The sequence below is a fragment of the Equus quagga genome, chromosome 10 (assembly GCF_021613505.1).
Source record: "Equus quagga isolate Etosha38 chromosome 10, UCLA_HA_Equagga_1.0, whole genome shotgun sequence".
Taxonomy (NCBI): Eukaryota; Metazoa; Chordata; class Mammalia; order Perissodactyla; family Equidae; genus Equus; species Equus quagga.
In genome coordinates, this window is record NC_060276.1 from 2016601 (window position 1) to 2042123 (window position 25523).

General features: G+C 56.1%; 2 protein-coding genes across 6 annotated transcripts in view; one reads left to right on the forward strand and one right to left on the reverse strand.

Annotated features, from left to right (window-relative positions):
* The window catches only part of CCNQ (cyclin Q), an 11567-nt gene extending 10422 nt beyond the window's left edge, over positions 1-1145 (forward strand). For 2 of the 3 annotated variants that reach the window (XM_046674043.1, XM_046674045.1), the window contains exon 5: positions 602-1145. In XM_046674043.1, coding sequence (XP_046529999.1) covers positions 602-691 — 90 coding nt within the window. In that variant the 3' untranslated portion in view covers positions 692-1145. The remainder of the gene's footprint in view (positions 1-601) is intronic. The other variant, XM_046674044.1, reaches the window with a different exon arrangement.
* Positions 1146-5623: 4478 nt separating this feature from the next.
* Positions 5624-25523, reverse strand: part of ATP2B3 (ATPase plasma membrane Ca2+ transporting 3) — a 56573-nt gene continuing 36673 nt past the window's right edge. Inside the window, exons 19-21 of one of the 3 annotated variants that reach the window (XM_046672673.1) lie at positions 25195-25377; positions 19611-19697; positions 5624-8474 (exon numbers count right to left, since the gene is read on the reverse strand). In XM_046672673.1, the coding sequence (XP_046528629.1) occupies positions 8154-8474; positions 19611-19697; positions 25195-25377 (591 nt within the window). In that variant the 3' untranslated portion in view covers positions 5624-8153. Of the gene's footprint in view, positions 8475-19543; positions 19698-25194; positions 25378-25523 lie in introns of all 3 variants that reach the window. The other 2 variants (XM_046672675.1, XM_046672674.1) reach the window with 2 other exon arrangements.

The window sequence follows — 25523 nt, forward strand, 5'->3', positions numbered from 1 at the left end:
CATCAGGCAGGATGTGCCAGGGGCATAGAGGTCCCCTCTCAGGAGCCGGGGGTCAAGGCCAGACCTTCGTTGGGAATGTGCAGGGTTAGCCCCGTGCCCCTAGGGACTCACCTTACAATTTTAAAGCTCTCCAGCGCGGTCAAGAGGTTGTCCGGTCCAGGCTGTAGAGCAGTCCCGGTGTTCCCCAGGGGAAAGCCTAGGGTGGGGTGGGGTCCAGGTGATCCACCCTGCCTATTTTTGGAAATGGACTCCCACCCCCTCCTCTCCCAAGATCCCCAGAGACCCTAGTATTGAGAGAGTCCTTGGGAGGCAGGAACCGGTGCTCCAGGTCCAGCTCTGTCACCTACTCCCTGTGTAACCCAGGACAAGTCTCCTCTCCTATCTGGATTGGATGATCACCAAGGCTCTTCCATCTGGAAGGTTCCCTGCTTTGTGGTCAGCCTTGGTAGGCTGGAACTGAACCGGCTTTGCAGAGAGCCAACATCGTTTCTGATAGCCAAGTCCGCGGGCTGGCCCCTGCAGTGTGAGTCTGTGCTTAGTGGGAGGCGCCTCGGTTAACGCAGAGGGAATCTAATCAGCCTGTTTTCCTTCTCCTTTCTAGGTGTTTAGTGACGACCTTACCAAGCCAATCATTGATAACATTGTGTCTGATCTCATTCAGATTTATACCATGGACACAGAGATCCCCTAAGGCCCTGGTCCAGGCCTCCCCAAAGAGAAGCCCGGACGCCCGGCTGCCTGGGGACGGCGCCACCACATCACCGTGACGCCCAGTCCCCAGAAGACCGGCTGGGAGGACAGGTTTTGTGCTGCTGGAGACGGGCTGGTGAAGGCGATGACATGCTGCCGCTTTGGTTCTCATGCTTTGACTGGCCCCGGCAGCAGTGGTCCAGACGCTGGCGGGGCCGCGCCTCCAGTGGTCAGGCCGGGAGTGCGCTGTGTGGGGCAGCCCCCAGCGTCCACGTCTGCTTTTGTCCTTTGAGAGGATACCGACTACAGTTGAGATGTGACGTCATGGGAAGGAAAATCAAAGAACAGATGGGACTGCACCCCTGGGGAGTTTTTAAAAGCCAGATTTAGAGAAAGTATGAATGTGCAACATAGATGGAATTTTATTTTGTGTAATAAAAGATGATACAAATCAACGGAGACACCCTGTCTTTGCTCTGTGGCCCCTTGTGCTCCTGAGGCATTCTTGGGGCAGGCCCTCCCTCTCTTCCTGAGGGTGTGCTGGCACAGTGTGTGCCCATGTCACGGCAGCGTCCCCTAAAAGAGCCCACGTGTCCTCACTCTCCCTCCACTGGGACGTTCACAGGGCTTGGCAATTGTCCTGCTTGGAGAGTGAGCATAAATTTTGGAAAGAGGAGTTAGGGGGTATCATTTGGGTTCAAAAAACCCAGATCTGACCAACATGTAACTAGAAAGTAATAGACGGGATGTTTTAAATGTCAAGACAGTGAGTCTAGATGGGGAGTCTAGAGAATCTTAGAGCTGTGGCACCCCGACTCCCACTCAAAAGGCCTTTCTTCAGGAGGGCCTGCTCTTGGGTGCCTCAGAGAAACAGAGCAGCTGGCTTGTTCCCCCTGGGAGCCCCCACTGGGCTCAACGCACACTGGCGGGACTGTTCTTCCACATGCGGCGGTGGGGGAGCCGGGGGACTGGCCAGGCACTTCCCTGAGTTTGGGAGGTTCTTCCCAGGGGATCATGGGCTCAGGAGACCGCCGTCATGCCTTCCAGCACCCACAGGAATGGAGGCTGCGGGTCCACCAGGGTGCTTCGGAGTGTTCATCCCTGCTTGGGGGCACAGGGAGGGGTCACACACTGGTGACAAGTGAGGAAGTGGGGCTTGCTTGAGTTTACGAAGTGACTGTGTTATTTGTCTTCAGGGCGAGGGGTCCGAGTAAATGTCTCCTTTTCTACTGTGTCCTTTTCACGTCTGTCCACCCAGCTCATTTGGGAGCCCTTTGAGGACAGGGTTGGCATCCAGGCCCAGGGCCAGCACTGGGGCTCTGAGCGTGGAGTGTGGAAGGTGAAGGGCCCAGCCGGCAGGCCTCCGAGGGCAGCTTCGGCTCTCTCGCTGGTCCTTTCTGCCTTCTGCTGTTTGAAGAGCACCTGACTGCCGTCATGCCCTTCCTTCCTGCAGGCCAGGCCCAGGCACCGCCCAGCCACCCCCGGCCTTGCCTGCCGGGTGTTGACTGGGCACTGCCTTTGGCCAGCGCTCATTGTGGATTTGAATGGAACTCAGAGACGGATGTGTCACTTTTGGATTCTCTGTCTTTGCCCCGACAAGATCACAGCTCCTATAGAAGCTTCCAATTCTTTGGATCTCCTCAGGTTCAGCCTCCAGCGAAGCAGCCGGCCCCACACACTTGACTTGAGGCAGTTTTCTTAGCCCTCAGAAAGCAGAATCCTGCTCTGGATGGGAGGGCTGCGTGGAGCGGGGGGCAGAACTCTCTGGAGAGCTCTCTCTGACTGCGCCTGGTCCAGTCTGCTCCCTCCCCGCCCCCGCCCCAGGACTTAGTGGAAAGAAGTGGGGGGATAGTTGGATAAAGCTCCCTAGGGAGTCCATGGGCATCCTGCCCCCAGCTAGAGCCACAGTACTGAGCCAGGGAAGCATGGCCCCAGAAAGCTCTGGGCTGCTGGGGCTCCCTGCAGTCTCTGGAGATTTTGTGGGTCTAGGTTTTCTTTCATGATGACCGAATATTAGGCAAGTTCCTTTCTCTCTATGGGACTCAGTTTCCCACTTGTAAATTGAGCAGGTTGGACCAAGTGATCTCAGACTGTGATCGCCGATTGTGTGCCTGTCACACTGCCCTGAGGACTTGCTGGGCCTGTCATCTGAGCACTTGTCACACAGGGCCCATCTGTGTGTCTTCCTGATGCAGCAGGGGTTGAAGCTCCATCTTCGGTGTGTGTTGTCATTGGAACAGAGATGAAGAAAAAGTATTGAGACATATGTGACACTGGGACTATGTGACATGGTCAGCCCTGCTTTGTAAGGACACTGAATTAGTCAGTGGTGCTAACGGTTTTGTTTGTTTTAGCTTCCTATTACTGAGGCTTTTGTAGAAAATAATGGAGATTAAACAAATACAACCTTCCATCTCCTTTATTTCAGGTTCAAAGAGGTCAGCAATGAGACACTGACATAAGATTTTCTAGAACCTGAAGCTTTCAGGAGCTTTTCAGTTCAGAGCACATCTTAATTACTGTAAAGTGATAAATGGCTGAGCCTTACTTGGCCTGTCAATGGGTGGAAGGAGCTGTGATGGAGTGAATGATGTCCCCCAAAAGATGTGTCCACATCCTAACCCCTGGAACCTGGGCACGGGACCTTATTTGGAAGTAGGGTCTTTGCAGATGTCATCAAGGGAAGATGAGATCCTACAGGAGTAGGGTGGGCCCTAATCCAATATGACTGGTGTCCTTTTTTTTTTTTTGGTGAGGAAGATTGGCTCTCAGCTAACATCTCCTCAAACAACAACTTCCTCTATTTTGTAACAAAACATCTTCCTCTATTTTTACGTGGGACGCCACCACAGCATGGCTGATGAGCAGTGTGTAGATCCGTGCCAGGGATCTGAACCCATGAACCTCGGGCTGCCGAAGTGGAGCACGCAAACTTAACCACTATACCACCAGGCCAGCCCCAACTGGTGTCCTTTTAGGAAGAGGAGAAGAGACACAGAGACAGACAGGTGCGGAGGGAGAGTGCCATGTGAAGACACAGATGCACAGGGAGAAGCCATGTGATGAAGGAGGCAGAGACTGGAGTGATGTGTCTGCATGCCAAGGAACACCAACGCCTGCTGGCGACACCAGAAGCTGGGAGAGACAAGGAAGGATCCTCCCCTAGAGCCCTCGGGGGGATCAACCCTGCCAACCCCTGCCTCTCAGACTTCTGGCCTCCGGAACCGGGAGAGAAGACACATCTGTTGTTTGAAGCCCCCAGGCTGCAGGCATGCGCCCTTGCTCCTAGGCACCACGGCTGGGGAAGATGGCAGCCAGCTTTGTGCAGGGTGGGTGTTGTAGTGCTCCCTGGCCCCAAGCCATCGGGCTAAGTATTGATTTCTTCCCATGGGAACCTGTGTCATATTTGATAGCGGAAGTCAGTGGAAAAGAGAGTGCACAGACACAAATGAACGAGTCTTTCGGGGGAGCACAGTATCTCTTTATAAGGTACCAGCTATCTTGATAGGGCGTTTTGCCCGATCTAGACTTACTTAGCCTTATGGCTCAAGATGGATTTGCTATTTTTCTCCTTTCTTGGCAGCTTCCCCAGAAAATGTGTCCTCTGGCACTGCCAAGTCTAAAAGGGTGATGTGTGGAGAGAAGAAATAGAAATGTGAGGAAACGACATGCAAAGTCTTGGCGCCATGGCCACAGTAGTCATTTGTAAGTCTCGGGCCAGAGCTGCCTTTGTCACTCTGCTGGTGAAGCAGAGGGGATGGGCCACGGAGCACAGATGTTCCTACTCACAGGTGTTCAAAGACACCTGAGGAGTGAAGGAATGAATGGGGGAATGACCCACGGAGCAAGCGAACGAGTGAAATAATGGGTTTTCTTTCCGTGGCTTTGGGTTAAAGAGGACGTCCGTGACTGGACCCCTTGTGCACTGCTGGTGGGAATGTAAGATGATGCAGCTGCGGCGGGAAACACTTGGACAGCTCCTCAAAAAATTAAACACAGCATTCCCATATGATCCAGCAATTCCACTTCTGGGTATATACCTAAAAGGAATGAAAGGGGCTCAAACAGATGTTTGCACACCCATGTTCACAGCGGCATGATTCACAGTGGCAAAAAGGTGGAAGCGACCCAAGTGCCCATCGACAGGTGAACGGATGAACAAAATATGGTCCATCCACACACTGGAATGTTGTTCCGCCTTAAAAGGAAGGACATTCTGACCCGTGCTACAACCTGGACGGACCTTGAGGACATCATGCTATGTGAAATAAGCCAGACACAGAAGGACAGCTGCTGTATGATTCCGTCTGCATGAGGTCCCTACAGCAGTCAGATTCATAGAGACAGCAAGGAGGACGCAGGTGACAGGAGGTAGTGGTTCATGGGGACAGAATTTTAGCTTGGGAAGATGGAAGGTTCTGGGGATGGATGTGTCAGGGTTCTGGCGTTTGCGTTGGTGTGCTGACGTTGATTTGTTGTGATCATCTTGGGCCCTCCACCCCCACTCTTCTCTGGGGACAGCGGCCTGGACATTCACACCAGGCCCTTCCAGGGCAAGACAGTTAGAGCAGCATCATGCGCATCTCCGCTCACAGCGCCTCTGACCCTTCAGGCCAGGGCAGCCTCTTGCTGTTTGTTCCACAAGGTTTGGAAAGGCGGCCACACCCCCAGGGCAACTCTGCCACTCTCAGCTCAGCGAAGCGCACGAAGACGCCTCTCTTTTGTTCTAGACGAAAATTCACCAAATAATAAATCACACACGTTACCCAGACCGGGATTGTAAGAGCCTTTCATTTTTTTTTTTTTTTTTTACACAGAAATTTTGGTCTATTCTTTAAATTAGGAAATTCAACTACAGACTTTAAATTATTATGCATCTGTGGTCTTCCTCATTAAGATATTTTTGTTCATCTTTATAACAGGCAGATAAAAATGTAAAACATACTTAATAACTGAACGCAGTTGACCAAGCCATTCCAGGTAATATAATGCTTTAGAGAGAGGGGCTGCCTGCAGAGCCAGGCCCCTCAGCCTGAAGCCTGCGGAGAAGCCAGAGCCGTGGTCCGAGCTCCCGGCGCCCCGTTTCTGAAGCCCACGCCCCGCAGAAAGGCGACCTAGGGACTAACGATGGACACTTTGTACAGCAGCACTGAGGGAGCTGGATGTTGGTCTATCAGCGCGTCCACAACAGAGAATGAGAAGAAGCCCGTGAGTGCGGCATTATGCAGCGTATCTTCTTCAATTTCAACATTTCCAATTTTATTTCTTGTTTAAGAACACACAGACCCTCAACAAATTGAGTTGCCCTTTTTGTTGTTGTTTAAACGAGGACATTAGGGAACAATTTACAAATGGGTGACATTCTCAATGTGCCCTTTGGAAAAAAGGGATGGCTTTGAGTTATCTGTAGCTGGCATTTTAAGTGGGATTTTCTTTTCTAACCGAAATTCCTTTGCCCGAGATTTGACTACTCCTGCTCAGGGGTGACATGACACTGATGTTAATGTGGGCACCCAGAGTGTTGGACGTCGGCCCGGACACTCACAGATGCAGGTGGTGGTAGACGAGCCCCTGCTGGTGGGTGCTGGAGAGGGGACGTGATGGGCCAACCAGCCTTGCCACCAGTCCAGCTGCTGCTCAGCTGCTGAGCATGCGAAGCCACACCTGCAGTTTCCATGCTGACCCTACATCCCTCAGCTCCCAGCTGTACCCTAGTGACTCAGCCCCGCGCACAAGCGACAGGCACGTGTGGGAGCTGTGGTCAGACCCCAACAGCCTCCCTGCAAAATGTGAGACAGATGCATTCAGAAGATAAAAGAACCTCTGCTTTTTCTGCATTTCCCTCTCTGTTAGCATGCATTTGGGGGAAACTGAGGCTTGGCACACTGGGTGCCCACACTGCAAGGAGAGGCTTCCGAGGGAACCGTCTGGGGAGCCCAGGCCCAGCTCTCCCCGCCTGCAGACCAAGTGCTCAGCTGACGTGGTGGCGCTGACCTCCTCAGCCTTCTGGACTCTCAAGAAAGAGCCACAGGTTGATTAGAGGCACAGCAACGAGGTGCCATCGCTCCCAGGGGCTTCGCTTCTGCATCCGCTTCCCCAGTGTCATATAGGTGGCTGCAGACACAAATCCACGCCTTTGTGGGTCATATTTGTCCTTAAACGAGAAGACTAGGGTCGGAAGAGCGCTTAGGCGGCTGGTGACTGAGGACTTTTCCCAGTCGCTTTAGAGGTGCCTAAGTGACAACTTCTTGGCCTTTGCCAAAGCAAAAAGTGTTAATCCAGGCAGCAGCGCCGAGGGGGCTGGGGTCTGCACTGTGCCCATCAGCTCCTCTTCCTCTGCGCTTTCTGTCTGCCTCGAGGCAACCCGCCTCCACCTGGCTCTCCCGCGGGGTCAGGGGCTGCAGGGGGCGGTGCTTCATGCTCTTGAAGTTGGGGTGGGGACAAAGAGAGCCCACCAGCTAGAATTCAGGACTTGGAATTGGAATTGAAACCAAAAAAACTTGAAAACAAAACTCCCCCTTCCACCCACTGGAGGGGGTCATTCTCATCAATACTTTGGCATTTTCCTTTGAAATACAAAATTCCATTGAAAGGTTTTTTCCTCTGTAGGCAGGGGTCTCAAAGTGCAAACGTTCCGACTGTAACTGCTCCCACCCCGAGCCCCCCCATCTTCTCCTCCAGACTCTCATGGGTGACATTCCCAGGAAGTGTGCCCGGAAGACCCGGAGGAGGGACGGTGGAAAGGAGCAGAAGGCGGGCATGTTCCCAAGCGACCAAAAAGATATTCTTGCTGTCTAGTTCCCTGAAAAAACCCTGCCTCAATAAATAATGAAATTTCAAAATGAAAACACTTGATAAGAAGAATGGAAGTATCATGCCAATAAATAGTTCCTTATTCTTTAAATCTGCATCGTCATACATGTACGCATATGTCTATACGCACACACACATTTCTATGCACACACGCACATACATACAGACTGCACACGTGTCCTGGGAAGGGCGTGCTCGGCAGGGCAGGTACATTTGCAGGCAGTTCCCAGGGGTGAGCTGTCTGGGTGGGGGCATCCTTCCCGGCCCTGCAAATCAGCACTTGCCTTTTTTCTTTTTGTATGAATCTATCGATCCAGTTGCTCACGAGTGGGTACAACGAAGCTCCCAATAAACCGAAACCGGCCCCCTGCCCCAGCACATAGCCCAAACGGACAACATCCGGTGGAATTGGAGTGTTCATTAAAAAAAAGCCTTGATAGAAAAAAGGGGGGAACATAGCTCTTCTGGCTCTCTAGTTTCTCCTTCCTCCTCCTCCTCCTCTTGCTCCTCCTCCGTCTCCTGGGTCCGGGTAAGAAGCCTTGAATGGACTGGCTTCCTGCAAGTGCCATGGCCGAACCCTCCTTGCAGGCCTGTGCTGCCCGCCCGAGTGCGCGTGTGTGCGGGTGTGCGCGTGCCAAGAGCAGTTCTGCTTAGAGGGACGTCTCCACGCTGTGGAGCGGGCTCCCGGGTCTGGAAGAAAACACTGACGAGGTAGCTGACTTGGTGCCGTGCGTGGTCAGGTAGATGCCGCTGTCTATGGCGTTGTTGTTCTGGTTGGGGGACGGAGGTGGGGGGGCCCGCAGACGGTCCTCGTTCTCGTCCACGTCCGTGTCATCGATGAGCGGGATGTTGTGGGTGTAGTCATTGATCAGAAACTCGGGCGTTGCCATGAAGTTATGGATGGAGGTCTTGGATTCCGGTTTCTCCAGGCCTTCATAGAGTGAGCTACGGAATGCCTTCACCACCCGGATCTGGATCAGGAGGTAGAGGGACAGGGGCCCGAGGTGGGAGGAGGGAAGTAGGGAGGGAGGGAGGGAGGGAGGAAGGAAGGAAAGAAGGAAGGAAGGAAGGAAGGAAGGAGACAATCAATGGCCGGCTGGTGCTGGCGAGCTCCGTCCTCGTCAATGGCAGGGGGCACTGCATGACAAGTGTTCAACCATTGGAAAAGAACATTTGGGGCAGCTCTACCTGGCTGTGGTGAGGGTTTTCAGGTTTGGGTCTCAGTCTCATCAACTGATCCACAAGCAGGACAAATGGCAGTGGCTCTCTCTAGGCCGACCTGGACAGATATTCTGGAACTCAAGTGATGGACGCACTGGACTCTTGGCTCCCCTTTCCCTGCACCGGCTTAGGTGACCCCTGGGCTCTTTGCCAGATCTGAATTCCAATTTGGTAGAACAGAAAGATGATTGGAAAAGGGACAGTGCTGGAGAGAGAGCTCTCCACTTCCTCTTACCAGAAAGTCGGAAGGACTTGCTGGTGAGAGAAAGTCCTCAGCCAGTGGGCACATTGCTGGCCTTGCTTGAGTGGGTCTCTCTCCCTGGCTTCTCTAGGGACCTCTCCTCTGTCCCCTCAGGTCTTGTGGCCGCAGCCAGCACCTGTCACGGCCAGACCCATCTGGCCACCAGTCTCCCTGCTGCTAAGCTCAGCGGCCACTTCTCTGTCTCCATCTTATTTGATCCCTCAGGGGCACTCAACACAGCAGACTGCCCCTCTTTCTGGAAACTCCTCCTTGCTTCCCTGAGATTGCCCTTGCCTGGCCCTCCTCCTACCTCGCTGGCTGCACTGGCCCCGTCTCCTCCACTGCTTCTTCCTCTGTCCCAGGGTGCCTCGGGGCCCTGGCCTGGTCCGGCCCCTCCTCCTCTCTGTCCACATCCCCAAGCCCATCTTCTAGCCCTGCCTATGGCTCTGGGGTTCATCTGGCTATAACCGCGGACTGTGACCCAGGTCTCTTCTCAGAGCTCCAGGCCCAAGAGCCCACCAGGCCCCCATCTGGAGGCAAAGACTGAAAATGGTCCCACTTTTGATTTGCGCCCACCAAACCTGTCCCGCTCGGATGCCCTGAGGCACTGTGGCGGTTCCTCGCGTCACCTTTGGGCTCCCTGGCCTGCAGCTGGGTGCATCTGATTAGGTTGCCACTGCCCTTTGCAGACCCTTCCTGCCACCAGAGGCCCTTTGCAATCTGGTGCTCCCTGCCCCTCCAACCTCGCTTATCCTGTTCTCTCCTCCTTCTCTTCACCCTCCAAGTCAGACAATTTCTGTCAGTCCCTGAAATCCACCAGGCTTTTCTACACCTTGTTCCCTGGTTGCCCTGCTGGCATCTACAGACCTCAGCTCAGCATAGCTCCCCACAGAGAAGAGCTTCCCACAACGCCCTGTTTTCAAGCCACTGTGGCCCTCTGGCCCAGCTGAACTCAGGCACCCCCTGAGTCCCGCACCTGCAGGAACCTGCTCCCAGAATTAGCTCCTCGGTTTCTTTAGTCCCTCCCTCCCCTGGCTGCTCCACCCTCTCTTACACATGTGCTCAAGTCTCATAGCGTTTACAAGCCACAGAGCTGCTGCCTCTTTTGGTCCCTCCCTAGTCCCCCAGCCTGGGCTCCCTCTTGCTTCTAGAAGCCAGAGTTGACGAGAAGGCCTCTGCTGGGCCCCACATGAGCCAGCTGGCCTTGTGCTGGGATGAGAAGCCAGCCCCTCCCTATGTGAGTGTGTGGACACAACATGAGTTCTAAAGTCATTTCCAGGCCCAAGGTTCTAGGGTTTGGTTTTCTTGGTGTAGACAAAGTGTTGGCAAACTGTGGCCCAAGGGCTAACTCTAGCCCCTAGCCTGGACTTTTGAATAAAGTTTTACTGGCATGTAGCCATGCGCATTCATTTATGCACTGTCTATGGCTGTCTTCGAGATCCAAGGGCGGAGCTGTGTGCTTGTGACAGGGGCCTGGCCTGCAAAGCTGAAAAGCCTGACCCTCCAGCCTCGAGAGGAGAGTCTGCTGCTCCTCGATTAGACCATGAATCTCACTGTCGACAAGGAGTCCCTTCCAACCCTCCGGCACCTGGACCTTGGGGCCGGCCTTGCTCAGCCCAGCTCAGTGCTCCCAGATCAGTTTAAACCAGGCCAGCCTCGCAGTCTTTCGAGTGCAACAAAGGGGATCAAAGAACTCCAGAAAATCGATATTTTCTAACGTCATGTCTTAGATCTAGTTAGGGTTTTCTCTGAATTTGGGGAGCCACAGCTTCCTGATAGCAGATGGCCACTTATTTGCACTCAGTTCCTTAGCTCCCCCAGACTGGCTTCGGAGATAGGGGTAACACAGAAACTGGGAATCATTTGATATTTTTAATGCAAAGAAGTAGAATTCACTTTTTGTAGCCATTGCAGATGTGGCCTCATTATTTGGGCCTCTTCCAGTGGGGGAGCCACGGCGGTGGCGGAGCACCTACTCCAGCTGCTGGCCACACCCCTCAAGTCACAGAAAGGAAGGCAAATTGCCCTTGACCCCTGGGGCCTCTGTGGTAAGTATGCCAGCAATGGTCCGATGACCCTGGCTACAACCTTTCCACTCGCTGAGCTGGTCCCCTCACTGCAACCTGGGTCACATGCTCAGGCCAGGCCCCTGCTCAAACCCATCCTCAGGTCTCCTTGCCCCTGGCTGAACTCCAAAGTCTTCGCCCCAAAAGGGTGGCCACCCCTCCCCTCCCCAGCTTCTGCTGCTCTGGCCTGGCTGTCATCAAAGACTCACTTTAACAGCAGTCTTGTCACTGGCCTCAAGGAGAGGGATTGTATCTGCCCCATTTGCTGCTTATTGTTGGAGCCTGGCACAGAGCAGTCGCTCAGTCATCAACAGAGGGTGCCAGGGCCGCCCGCTCAAACCTTCGACTATTTGGGGCTCTCAGCTCGCCTCGTGTCATCCTGAGTCTCTTCCAGCTTTCCTCCAGGTCCCATTTCCCCACATTCACATCTCGGGCTATTAACAAATGGTTTTGTATTGGTCTCATGACGGGGTGTTTCCAGGCCACCCAGCGCCGAAGGGCACAGTCAGTTCCTGGGACACTAGCGCTGGTTTGGTGAGAAACAGCAAAATGTTTCTGAGGGGAAGGCCTGAGCCCCGGAGGCCTGAGCTCACACACGGGGGCCGAGGACGTCCCCACAGTGGAGTTTAGTGTGTCCCAGTGAAAGCACCATCAAGGCTGAACGGAGCCAGCGCCCTTGTTGCCTCCTCAGGCTCCTTGCCCAGCCTGGGACCATGCCAGAGGCCCAGGGCGGGGTCCTCAGGCCATCACTACCTCTCCATCACTACCATGCCATCACTACACTCCCAAAGAGACCTTGCTGCCCTCAAAGCTGTCAACGCCGCGCACAGCCCACAGACTGCCTTGAGACCATAAACGCCCTTGGCACCACCTCCGCCTGAGTCTGCAGCCACGGCCCACCCCTCCCAGCAGGCCAGGCCTACGCACTTGCTGCTCCTTCACCTCCCCTCGGATGGCTAATGGGCCTCTCAGGTTGAAGGAGGCCGAGGGCAACCCTCAGCCTTGCCCCCACCGACCCTGGCCCTTGCCTGGTCTGCCTGCCCCAGCTCCAGATGGACTGTGGAGGCACCTCGACCCCGACCCCAGTACCAGACATCAATGGGTCCTGTGGTCCCTGGTTCCCAAACCTCTTCACTGCTGCCACCATGTCTGCCGGGGTTTGGAGGCCCCTCGGCAACCCCACCAAGGGCAGAGACCCTGCCTGCCTGGTCCCTTGATCTTTCCCGGCTCCTGCCTGCGTGGCCAAGGTGACTTTTCTTTGACCTTTGAGCCAGACCCTGCCCTCCTCCACCTAGCAGGTGGGGACTCCGAACATTCCAGCAGTGATGGAGCTGCTCTGAGTGCCAACTGCGGTGGTGTTTGCCCCAACCCGTGCAGCGTGGGAATTCATCCAACTGAACCCCCCCCCCCAAGGTCTATTCTACTGTGGGGCAGTTTAAGAGTAAAAGACAGACATGAAAAGCACATCCCCGTGAAGATCACTCCTAGGGTCACAGCCCGGAGGGCTGGGAAGGCCGAAGAGGATCAGCTCGGGCTGGGGCTGGGCTCTCCCATAACTTCCATCTCACTCAACATGAGGCCGACGTGCCCCCCACCTCCTGGCATCCGAGACGTGGCCCTGCTTCCTCCTTCACTGCCCAGGCACCCCATCCCAGTCCCCGCACCCACTCAAGGATGTCGCCCAGCCATCTGGCTCTCCCTTCTCTAGGTTACTTATCTGTTCCGTCTTAAGAGAGACCCTCACAGCCTCCACCTTATTTCCCCCTGTTCTCTCCTGCCCCCACTCCCTGGGCACCTCCCTGGCTGGGCACTCAGTACTCTGCACAGCACACCCCTGCTTCCCCGCTGGACACAGTCTCCAGGTCCTCCTCCTTTCTCTCTCCATCATCTCATGTCCCAGGGCCCCAGGGCTCGTCTTTGGACCTTTTCTCATCTTTGTCTACAGCCACACATTTCTTTTCTCCCCTGGCCTGAAATCCCAGCTGGCTGCTCACAAGTCCCACATCTCTGTCTCCAGACTCTGGGCTCCACTTGCCTCTTCAGCTTCACCCCTGCCCCATGCCTCTGCCCTGGTCTCTCTGCTGCTGCCCTTGACCTCCACAGTCTATTCTCAGCATGGTAGCCAGAGCAATCCTTTCAAATGACAGCCAGAGCTTGTCACCCTCTCCACTGGTCCAAACCCTTCAATAGCTGTGTCTTCCTCGAAGGAAAACCTGAAGTCCTGCTGGGCCTGCCATTTTCTTCCTCTTCCTCCTGTACTCTCCCTAGCATTGGCCTCCTGGCTTTTCCCCAAGCACATCAGGCACACTCCTGCCTCAGAGCCTTTGCATTGGCTGTTCCCTGTGCCAAGAAGCTTCCTCTCCAGTGAGCCTCCTGGCTTCCGCTCACCTCCTTCCCTATTTACAGTCACAACTCCTCATCTCCTCTTGCACCACTGCACCTCTTCTGCTTCATTTTCTCCCCAGCACAGCTCATCTTCAAACACCCTACACATCCCATTATTCTCGCGTCTGTCTCCTCTCCTCAAAACACGAGGCCCCTGAGGGCAGGGGTCTGTCTGGTTCACTAATGTCCCCAACACCCAGAATGGCACCTGCATCCAGCAGGGGCGCAGTGGGTGGGTGCTGAAAGTAGGGGACCTACACAGCCTGGCATGTGGCTCTCCACCCACTTCACTCTAACCAACTAGCTTGAGTCTCCCCTGGGGCTGTGACAGCTCCCTTCCCCTGTCTAGACTCTTCTCCCGCCACTAGGGCCCATGCTGGCCTCGTCTCCTTATTCGGAAGTCAGCTCACATATCCAGTCTCCGAGCAGCTGTCCTGGACCACCTTATCCAAAATAGCGCCCCAAATAGTTCTCTTGCTCTGCTTTCTTCTCTGCTGAGGCTCACGACCACGTGCACTTGGCATAAGCGTGCGCCTCTGTTCCATAATGGCTGCCTGCCCCTCCCCCTGCATGGAAGCCCTGGCCTGCCTTCGCCTGAACCATGAGCTCCATTAGCGGGGGAGGGCGGGTGACACTCCAGAGCCACAGAACCACCCCAGCCACACCAAGCTGAAGCAGAAGGGATGCTTGCGTCAGACTCTGCAAGGTGATCATGCTCCTGATGGAGGGCTGGGGCACGATCAGAGGGGTGGAGGTCACAGCTGAAAGTGGGTGTGCCTCGCTTTTGTTTCAACCTTCAATCGCTCGAGTTTGCAATGCAGGTGGGGGTGAGGCAAGAAGGGATGTGAAAGCAGGGAGGCAAGCGAAGGCTGAGGGGACCCCCACACTGTTGAAGGAATGCAAAAAGGGAAGAAAAACAAAAGAAGAGAAGAGAAACATAAAAAGAAAGGCTCCTGAATGATGACAACAGTAACAACAGAAACTGCCTGATCCTCCTGGCCTTTTCTCCCCTGGGCTGTGGTGACAAGCAGGCCCTGGGGATCACCGCGCTCGCAGCCCTCGGCTCCTGTCTCACCACCGAGGCCCACAGAACTCAGAAGTCTTCCGTCTGACAGCTGCCCTGCCCTTCTGCTGCTCCCTCAAAGCCCCCATATGCTTGGCAGATATGCCTGGCTCTGTACCAACCACTAATCCAGACCCTCTGCGAGAGGAAGGGACCTGTCAGTTCCCCTGGCATACGGGCTTTGGATTTAGAGCAAATTCTGGATGCAGCAGCCGCGGAGAGCCATAGGAACTGCTTGCTGGGAACTTTGGGGTTCCCAGGCCCCAAATCCTCCCTGTAGACGTGAGGGTGAATCATGACTTGAAAGCAACACAAAGAGGTGTGGGCCACCATACCCACAACGAGGGGGCAGCACGCAGAAGGCTCCCTTTCCTCACCAGGGAATCAGGAAACACAATCATGCAAATTCCAGAGTTGGCCTTTTCACTGAGTGATTGAGCCGCAAACCAAACTAAAGACATGGCTTTGTGTACGTTGGCAAGCCAAAAGTGCTAATGGCTGGTGAGTTTTGTGAAAGTTACCTCCTGTCCTGTATGCATGCATGTGTGCCCGGGACTCAGAAAGCCCAGACATCACACTGAGCTGACCCACGCACAGAGAGTGTCCAGCTGCAGGACCTCCAGTAAGTCTCCTGAGCTCCCTGGGGGCTGGCTCCCAGCTCTGGGAGTCAGCTGGGAAGTGCCTACCGGGGAGGGCTTGGAGCAGGGGTTCTGGGGTTGGCCCTAGCCTGCGAGCTGGCATGTGCTTTAGGAATCACCTGGAAGGTCCTTTCCCGCGGCAGGGCCCGTGGGTGCAGGAATGCTCAGGCAGGGCAGGGCTGATACTCTTCCTAGTGTGGAGACAGTGTGCACACTGTCCAATAGCCAAGAGAAAATGCCAATACACTATTCCCAGAAACCCAAGTGGGGAGACTCGGCTCAAAATCAATGAACTTCCTGAGAAAGAAGCAAACAAGATGCCTTCACTTTGCAGGGCTCCTTCCTCTGCGGGACTGCCTTAATGATGGCAGCTGCATGTCTCCCTGGGCTCCAGAGGGTGTGGCCAAGAAAATCGTGGGGGCTCACCTGGCCTGGCTTTGCCACGTTGGACAGAAGGTTTTCATGTTGCAAAAGCCAATTAAAATAAAGCAACTGCCCTGATCTCTTTCCAGCACAGTTAATCAGAACTCACCAGCCCAGAGGGAGCCCTTCTGGCCACACTTGACCAAACCCACTGCCCGCCCCTGCCCCTTTTGCCAGGCTGGGTCAGGAGCCCTCTCACGAACCACTGCAACAGTAAAGATTTGAGTACAGAGGCCCAGCGTTGCTGCTGGAGGGCCATTGAGGCTAGCTGCTGGCAAACAGGCTTTGAGTGTGTGGCTGGGGAGGGGCTGGGGTGTATCTGTGTGTCCCTGCTCACAGCTGGAGGCAGCCATCCAGCTCCCTGCTTCTAGTTAGTCAACCCAAGTGAACCCCATCTCCAGCCACACCTTGGGGATCTTGACAGCCAGCTGGGGGAGTGATGCTGAGCTCCCAGCAGCATTAGTGTGTCAGTGTGATTCGGGCAGGAACAGCGGTGACTGACATGCCAATAGGGGATTGACTAAAAGTGGTTGTTAAAGAATGCTCTTTCCTGAGCCACTCAGATGGGCCGGCCTCAAGGCCTCAGCTGAGGTCCCGTGAAATGAGGTGGTGGCTTGAAGGGGAAGGTGCTACACCCAAGGCGGAGAATGAAATGATTGGGGGGGGGGGGGGGTGGCCGCCAGGCCAGGCAGAGAGGAGAAATGGCTGAGTGAGCGGGAAGGAGGCAGCCAAGGCCATCCTGGAGTTGAGAGGTCGTTGCGTGCGACTGTGGGAGTGGGGACCGTATTGGGACTTGCAAATCCAGAAGCAGCAGAGGTGCATGCACACATGCAGGAGGGCGTCAGGGGCCGGCTACAAAGCAGGAGTGGATGTGAATGTAGGTGCACTGAGCCCCAAGGGTCACTGCATCTCTAACCCCCCGTCACCCCTCTGGGGGCTCTCCTTTCCCTCTGGCACCGAGGACATTCTCCGGCCACTTTTTGCATTGGTACTATGTGCCAGGGCCTGTGTTGGTGAGCAACGTCACCAATCACTCTGGCCCTCAGGCTCCTGTCCACACCCCGCACTGGACCTTCCACCTGGAGAGCCTGAGGTTCTCGGTGGAAGTGATATTGGACCAGAGGCCCTGATGTGCTGGAGAGACCTGCCCCCACACCGGGGACAAGGGGCAGGCTGGCTGGGCAGTGGGCGAGGAGGATAGGAACCTCCCCCTGAGAGCCTATGAGCACTGCACCTCACAGGATACTGCCTCTTGGCAAGGCTGGGAGCTCTGTCACCACCTGCCCCTCGCCTTCCTTCTGACAAGTTCCAAGAGAGGGTGAGGGCCTGGGGCTAGCCTCTCTCTGCTAGGCCTTCCCCTGATTTGTAGGATGAGGGTGCTGGCTTGGTGATTTCTCGGGGTCTTCGCAGCTCAGACTGGGGGCCGGTTCAGAGTTCCAAACCAATCTGCCACACGGTGCGGTGATGCTGGCAGAAAGCGCTTTTGGTCGGCAGCTTCAGAAAGCAGGCATGTCCCCCGGTGTCGCCTGATCCTCCAACCAGCATCTTCCTCCACAGCGGGGCCCTGGCCCTTGTGAGTTGGGACATCAGGATCCCCTTGCTGTCACACCAGTGCCCTCCTCAGACAGAAGGTCCTCAGCTCTCACCGGGGCCCTGCCAACTGCTCCTTGCCCAGCAGCATGTGGTGTGGAAAGGGACAGTGGCCCTTCTTCTGGCAAGACACTAGTCAGGAGTGGCTAGTGACCAGTGGGAGGAGTGGCATCTCTCCCACTGTTCTTACCAGGCACTGCTGGGCTCCCAGAAGTGGGAAGGGGGTGAGGGACACACGGCTGTAGAAGGAGGGAAGGAAGGTGCTAGAAGCCAAGGAAGAGAGGAGAGAGAAAGGGAAGAAGCCCAAGGAATCCAGAGGGAGCCAAGAGACTGCAGGCCTCACCCAGGAGCGTGGAGGGGAGGCCCAGGCTGGCCCCAGAGCGGAACAAGGCCAGAGCTGTGGAGAAGGCTGAGGGGCATGCAGTGTGGGGACCTTGTTGGCTGCCTTCACCCCAAGTCAACAGTCAGGCAGATGGACAGACAGACAGACAGAAAGAGCAGAGAGAGATGGTAAAGAAACACGTGGAGGAAGTCAAGGGGGAGGCAGGGACAGGAGCAGGTCAGTGCATGCCCCTTGAGCAGACTCACGCCCTCTCTTGTCCCTTTGTTCCCAGAAAGGAAGGTGCTGCTGCCCAGCCGGGTCCTGGCCAAGGCGCACCTGGGAGGACACGCACCAATTCTGTCCTTAACTGACTGGCGAGCCGTCTGCAGACCTCTCTGGGTGGAGTTGTGGCAAGGCCCCTCTGGGACAAGGCCAGAGCTTTCCAACCCACCTGTGACAGCTGTTGGGCAATATCTGTGGCCCAGGTGGGTGGCCCAGTGAGTGTGTAAGGGAGCTGGAGGTGTGGTTTGGAGGAGGGGTGTGTGCGCGTGTGTGCACGTGTGCACGCGTGCGCACACACGCACACACACACACACGTTGTTTCCGAAGGGGACAAGGTGGCCCGGTGGGGACGGGTGCGGCCCACATCCCTTCCTTAAAGGGCAGAGTGGCCTGAAATGACAGCTTAAGCAAGAGGAGGGATGGCCCCCATGGGGGACCTCTCACCAGTTCCTAAAAAAAAAAAAAGAAGAAAAGACAAAAAAGAAAAGACAAAAAAGGAAAAAAAAAAAGGAAAAGAGAAGAAATTGAGCAAAACCCCAATCCCAGAATCTGAGGGGCAAGGCGCAGGTCACATCCTGTCTGCGGGAGGGCTGTGCTCCCGGGGGTGAGAGCAGCCGGGTCACTGGAAGGAAAGGCAGGAGGCAGCATCAGCCCATCCCGGCAGGGGCTCTGGGCTCCTACTGGAAGGTTTACTGTTCGGTTTTTGAAATCTCGAGTCTGTTCTGAGAAGCAGGCAGCCCTGGAGGGGGTGGGCAGGGCAGGGGGCTCACACGGTTTGCTGTGCTCTCTCTCGTTGGGGGAGCCGTGGGTGGCAGCTTCAACAGTCTAGTGGCTTTCCCTTTGTCTTTGTAAAAAGATGTGAGAAATTATGGACGTTTCTCCCTCTTCAGGACAGGCCCTGGGTTCTCTTTAAAATGTGACCGACATGGCGGGAACGTTCCATTGGAATGTAAAGAAGGGGATTGATTTCTCCCGGCTTCTCCTCGGAGGAAAGAGGAGAAAGAGTGTTGACCAGATGGGGTTAAGACCTTCCAATCCCGGCCTGTTTGGAAAGAGCGAAGGTGCTTTGGGAACAAATAGAAACGGAGCAGAGCGCAGGCTTGGGGCGTGAGGAGGGCTCCAGTTGAGGGACACCTCAGACACCACTAACAGCCGGTGGCTCAGGGCAAGGGCCTACAGGGCAGGCAGCACCTGAGCAGGAGCAGCTGGCCACCACTGAGCCCACCTGGGGACATGTGATAGCAGCCTCCTGAAGCTCACATCAGGTCTACTGCTTTTGGAAACCACTTCAAGGAGAGTTCTGGAAGCTGCCACTTTAATCCCAAGTAGGTGGGCTGGATTCTTCCCCTGCAAATGATGCCAAAAAGGCACTTGCTTCCCGCTCCAGCCCCAGAAGGTGGCCCTGAGCCTGCATGCATCCCTTTCACAGCCCCACAGGACACCGACCAAGGCCCCACCCTGACACCAGACGCCACCAGAAGTGGCCCAAGTTCATGAAGAACTATCAGCGAAGGCAGACAAGTTCAAGAAAAGAAAACCAATGACAGAAGGAGCACTAAATGAAAACCAAAAAATCAAACAAAGAAAAGAACAGAAGGTCCAGCAGTGCCATGGGTTCAATACATTTCATAAGAGAATATGGCTTTGGAGAGACACCATCTGGGCGGGAAGGACTGGACAGGGCGATAAAGAAAGAACGGAAAAGCCACGGTGAGCGGAGGATGCAAGACTGGAAAAAAGAGAAGAGGTGGGAGACTTTTTCTCCCCCAGAGATGCCATTTATGAGAGAAAAGGGGACTCAAGACTCACTCCCAGCGGCACTGGCGGGATTGGCAGCAGAGAGAATTAGGTGAGTAGGGGTAGAAAGATTGGTTACGTCATGGAGCTGGCTGAGGACCGAAGACCGCCGGCGCACAGCACCCTGAAATGAACCGCTTCTCTTGAAGGTACTCACTACCTCCATCTGTGGGAGAGAAAATGAGATAAAGTTTGGCTTGCACTGTTGTCCGGGCTACCGCACGGGGGTGGGGCTGGGCGAGGACAGGGGCCACACTGGGCACATATCGTGACAGCAAAGCCTCATCTGAGTCACCCCGCTCCCTGGGAGCTGACGGTGCTGCTGATAGGGCCATGGCCGAGGCCAGCCTCTGCTTCATCCACTAAGAGGGTTTGCTGAGCAAATGATTAGCACTCAGAAGACTGGGAGGGCGGGGTTAACCATCGGGACACACTACAAACGTTTTAGAAAGAGTTATTTGCATTCACGATATGCTCATTGCAAGCCACTCGTCAATAAATACCTTTGTCTGGCAATACTTTGTTATCCTAGGTCAGTAGTTCTCAACCTTTTTTTCCGCCCCAACACACCTGAGGGATGTGATATGCTCCCATTAGAAACCAGGCTCCCTGTGGTAGCGCTCCTCAATGGCATGGGGACCATGGCCAGGGGACTCCCTGGGCCGGCCTTCCTTTACACTGCTCTAAGTGGTGGGGGGACATCTAGTGCCCTGCTGGGAGGTGCGGCCATCACTCTCCTCTGTGGCTCGGCTCGTCCAATCAGCGAATGAGGGGGCTCCCCGTGGGAAGCTTCAGCGGAAGAATGGATTTAAAAAGAGGGGGAGAGGGTTTTCCAGAAGCACCTGCTTTTTCTTATTAGAACTCCTTCCCACAGAGCCACAGGCATGGCTGGAGGGAGAGCAGAGAGCCTGGATGGTCTGGGGAGCAGAGATGGCTTTTGCTTTGTCCCCCACCCTTTAAGCTTCCTAGGAGCCAAAAGAGACATGAGCCCCAGGTGGGTGAACTCGCTAAGCGTCTCAGTGTCTTTGGACTTCCTGACCCTGCCTTTGACTGGCAGGGGGTCTAGGGCAGGTCAGACCTGGGCAGGAGAGGGCTGTGGCCAAGTGGCCACAGCGGGTCTCCCCATCGGGAGGCCATGTGCCTAGATTCTGGGAGGCCAGCCCAGCATGGGGCACCTTTGGCCGCCTCTGAGGGAATGCCCTCAGTGGGAGGGGGGAATCTCTGGCCTCAGAAGGTGGATCTATTTCTGGAAAGTGCCATACAGTTCACTGGATGATGTGGGCAGCAAAGCAAGTATGCATTTCTGGAGCCCGGAGCACACCGGCTCCCTGCTCTGGGCCATGGCCAGGGGCCCCACCTCACCCGGGAGCCCTGTGGTGGCCAGCAGGGTCAGCAGGGTATCTGACCCAGGGCCAGGCTTCTTGAAGGAAGGCAGCTGGAGTGCTCGGATTCCCCTGACCCCAACCAAAATGAAGATGTCAGTCATTTCAACCCCTGGATGCGTTGTGGAAAAGACATCAGGTGTACTCGGCCACCCAGCCCCTTCTCCCAGTGTATTCCGTGAGCAAGGTGCACCGAGCACCCTCGGGGGCTGGCACAGTGCCAAGTGCACTCCACAGCACTGAAGGAAGATGACCCCTGCCATGATGCCACCGTCTCCTTGGGGGACATCTCCTCCCTAGATTAAGGAGACACTCCCAAGGCTGTGGACACAGGTCTGTCTTAAGAGGGGACTCTTACTGTGGCAAAGGCGACGAGGGAAGGGAAAGACGCCTTTCCTGCCTCTGATTTGGTCTCTCCACGGGTGTCCCAATGGGATGACGGCATCAGTCAAAATACCACAAAATTGTCGTCTCCCCCCAACCCCATGCCCCAGAAGCCCACTTGCTGCTGAAGCTTCTCATTGGTCTATAATAAATAGAATGCGAAATAGACCACGTCGTGAGTGCTTCTGAAAGCTCTATGTTCTGGGTTTCCAGGACTCTCTTTTGTTCTGGAATGACACCCTAAGTGTCTGGTGCATTAATACGTTAGTATGGAATGACGGTGAGAGCAGGTAGCAGGTTACGAAATGCCTTCACTTAGCAACTTAAAAAGCTGTGTTGGCCTCTAAAATCTGGGGAGGAATTTTGTGCTTCACAAAATCCAGAAATCTAGGGCCAGCTGCCTAAAGAATATTTCTCTTGGCTTGAGGTGGACATGCTACCTGGGGGCTTTATTTCTCCTGGGTTTTATTTCTGTTTTTCAAGTAGATATTCTGAATCAAAAAGAAAGATGCTCTTAAAAAGTGAGCTAAAGTGGCCGACTGGCTCAGCGTCCTTGAGCACGGTGAATCCAACATGGTAAAGCCAAGACGCTGTGGAGGGATGGAGGTCTCTACGGAGCAGACGGGGAGTGCACTAGGGGACGGGGGGGGGGGGGGGGGGGGGGGGTGGGCGCGGCGGGGCGCCCGCGGGCGGGGGCGGGGGGGGGGGGGGGGGGGGGGGGGCGGGGAGACTTGCGCCCTGGCTAGCTCACGCTGTCACTGAGTGACCTTGGGCGAGTCCCTTCCTTCTGGGCCCCTGATCAGCCAGTCTACATGGGCACTGACAGAATAGCCTGGACTCCAAGACTCCAACTGAGGGGACCCGCTCTACTAGCCAGGCAGCAGTGGCAGGCCTGAGAGCCCACGGGCACACAGAAGACAGACACACAGGTGGCCGAGGCACCACTGACCTCCCGCCAGATACCTCAGATCGGGGCGGGGCTGCTGTCTCAGCTGCTGGAAAAGCCAGTGCCGCCTTAGGCTCGTTGATGGAAGTGAAATGGGCTGACTCGCAGCAGAACCAGGGCCAGCACAGGGTGGCTGAGGGCTCACAGCTGAGCGGCCGGGAGGCACGGGGGTGACCTGGACATCTGGCTACAGAAGCTACTCCCGTTCTTCTAGCGGGACATTCTTCCCTGGCCACACTGACTCAGAGGCTCGGGACGCCAAGAGGGATGAGCCAGAGACCTGGCCTGGTTCTCTCCTGGAGAAGCCCCTTGGACCCTAGGGGAGCTCCTTAATCGTGGAGTTCTTTGGTGCCATCTCACCCAGCCCTACAGGATCCTGAGCTTTGGGGGCAGCCCAGGGCATGGTAGCTTTGGAAAGTTCCCCGGGGCATTCTGCTCCTCACTGGTCCCAGCGCCCTGGGTGGAGAGCACAGATGGCCGTGTGGAGAAGTAACTGCTGTAAGTGTGTGCTGTGGGCGCATGAGGGCCAACGGTGGCCAGAGGGACTGGACTCTGAGGAGGGTTCACAAGGTGGCAGCCTTTGAGTAGGCTGCTGCAGGACGAGGAGGGGCCCCGAGGGGACACAGCGGGAGCTGGGGAGGCCTGGGGCCCAGATAGCGGCCTGTATGGAGGTACAGTGACACAGGGATGTAGAGTGCATGTCTGGAAAGGCAGCAGGGGTTACAGGGCTGCAGGGCATGTGGGGTGACACCAAGAGCCAAGGGCTTGAAGGTCACGGTCAGGACCCTGAACTTCACCCTTAGGACAGGGAGAGAGTCTGCATGGCCACAGTGTGGAGGGTGGCCTTGCAGGGGCCGGCGGAGCAAAGGCTGGCAGAGCAGGAGGGAGGTTGGGAGTTCGTGCTGGAGCTGGGGCTGGGGCCCGGGGAGGAGAGAAGGCGTCCTGTGAGGCTGGGCCCCATGAGACCCCCAGGGGTTGTGTGGGAGCAGCTGGCAAGCCATACGCATCCAGAGGGAGCATGGGACCTGGGGCGCAGGCTGCCCCAATGCACTTTGGATGCATTGCAAGGAAGATTCTTTGGGACAAGCCTGTGGCTACGTGTGACGACAGGCTGGAGGCAGACACTGGGGAGAGGTGCGGTCTCAGGTCCTGCCTCAGGCCAAGGGGCCCACAGCAGGAAGTTGCTTAAACAGACTCCGCAGAAGGGCCTGGCCAGGTGCATAGTGGTGTCCTTCCCTCTCGTGGGACCCTCAGGAGGAGAAGCAATTGGAGCTAAGGTCAGGGACAGTGAGGCTGGGCGTCCTGGACACAGTATGGAGAAAGGCCAGAGGCGGGCCGGTGGGAGGCCCAGGAGGAGCAGGGAGTAATAGGTGTCACTGGGTGCTATGCTGAGATAAGGTTGCAGGGGGCCAGGGTGGCAGCAGGGAGCCTCAATCCAGGCAGAGATGCTGGTAGCTGGGCCTAGAGAATAGGGGGCAGGGGGTGGCTGAATTGGGGACGTGCATTTCAGGGGGAAGAGCCAAGCCAGTGGGCCACGCCCATGCACCAGGTGTGGAACAGACAGGAAGAGGGTCCAGGATGGCTCTGGGGCTCTGGCTTGGGCAGTGGAGGTGACAGAGCCATTGCTCAGGAGCCGGGGGGCTGGAGGAGGTAGGCTTGGGGCAGCGGAGCCTATGGTCTGGGCCAAGCCCAGTGTGGGTGCTGAGGGGCATCTTGGTGTGGGTGTGGCACTCTCGGGTTCCTGGCTGGAAGGATGACGAGGTGGTGAGTGAGGGTCTTCGGGTTGCGATCTGGAGGCTGTGACGGGTGGGGCAGGCCGTGGGGAAGAGGCCAAGAAGAGACCAGTGTTTCCAGGGCCCAGTGGGGCAGGTGGGCAAGGGCTGAAGGAGAAGCTGACGAAGGGGGCTGCAGCTGAGAGGGGCCTGGTGACCCAATGGGACTGAACGCTGCCCCTCCTGCCTTCCCGACTAGGCGCAGTGCCCCTGGGGCCAGGGTCTTTTCAGCATGCGGGAACCACAGTGGGCAGACCAAGGTCTCAGTGGGAGGCAGGGGTGCCAGGCAAGTGCGGACTGGGAGCAGAGAGCAAGAGGGAGAGGGGACAGCAAGCAGCCAGGGGGAGCAGGGCCAACTGCGCTTTCAGAAGCAGGGAGGACAGAGCGACAACCTGACCCGCAGAGCTGGGAGGAGTCCTCACAGACCTTGGCAAGAACTGCCTCTGGGACGTCGAGGGCAGAGGCCAGGCCACAACGAGATCATGAGAGAGTACAAGGGAAGGATGTGGAGAGACAGCGAGTATGGAACATTCTGGCAAGAAAGCTGGCTGGGAAGGGTTAGGGGCAGAGATCGGGGTTGGCTCTGGCAGGCAGGCTCTCATGGAGCCTTCATAAGTGCCCATGGCTGGGTGCTCATGGTGGCTGTCTGACTTCATAGAAGACTTCAGCTGACAGCCTTGGCCTTGACCAGCTCTGATATGTAGAGATTGGGAGGAACAGAGAGGACCAACTCAGTGGCCAGCGTCCGCTTCCCAAATGAAATCTTCCACAGAATTTACCAGATAACCCAGTGAGCGGTGAGCTCGCCAAAGGCTATTTGAAATGGGTATCTATCTCATCCCCAGAATGTCACTATGGAACTGACCAGGGGCAGTTCCAGCAGCTACACAGACAGCAGGTGGTCCACGCCCCGTGAGAGCCAGCCACTGGTCACAGCACACACCTTTAGCTGATACCTGTGCCCAGCAGGAAGGGAGGGCCATCTGGGCTATGAGGGAGGGGCTGGGGACAGGCCATCTCAGCACCACAACCGCCAGAGGGCACTTGTGGGTATGGCAGAGGGACACCAGCAACTGCCCTTGTGATGCTCTCATGGCATCAAGACCCAAAGGTCTCCCTGTTGGTCTAGGGCTCATGTCGCTCATTCTCTGCCTCTTGCTTGCTCGCACGGCAGCTTACCTGTGTCTGGATCCGGTTGAGGCCCCGGAACCAGAGGATCTGGCCTCGGCGGAGCTCGCGCTCAGCATGGTCGATCTCTTCCTCCCCCTCGGCCAGCTCCTCGTCAGCCATCTCATCCTTCCCGGGCCCATGCCCTGCTTCCTTCAGGCACTTGAGCTGGCTGGTGGGGATGGTGGCAATGACCTGGGGAGCCAGAGGCAAGGGACAGCCAGCAGAGGTGGCCATCAGAGCAGGGCTGGGCCTTTCAGAGTGGGAGCTCTGCCGGGGCTGGGAAGGGACCCAGGCTGCCCCACTTCCTCTGACACAGGCTTACACTGGTGTCTGCACCG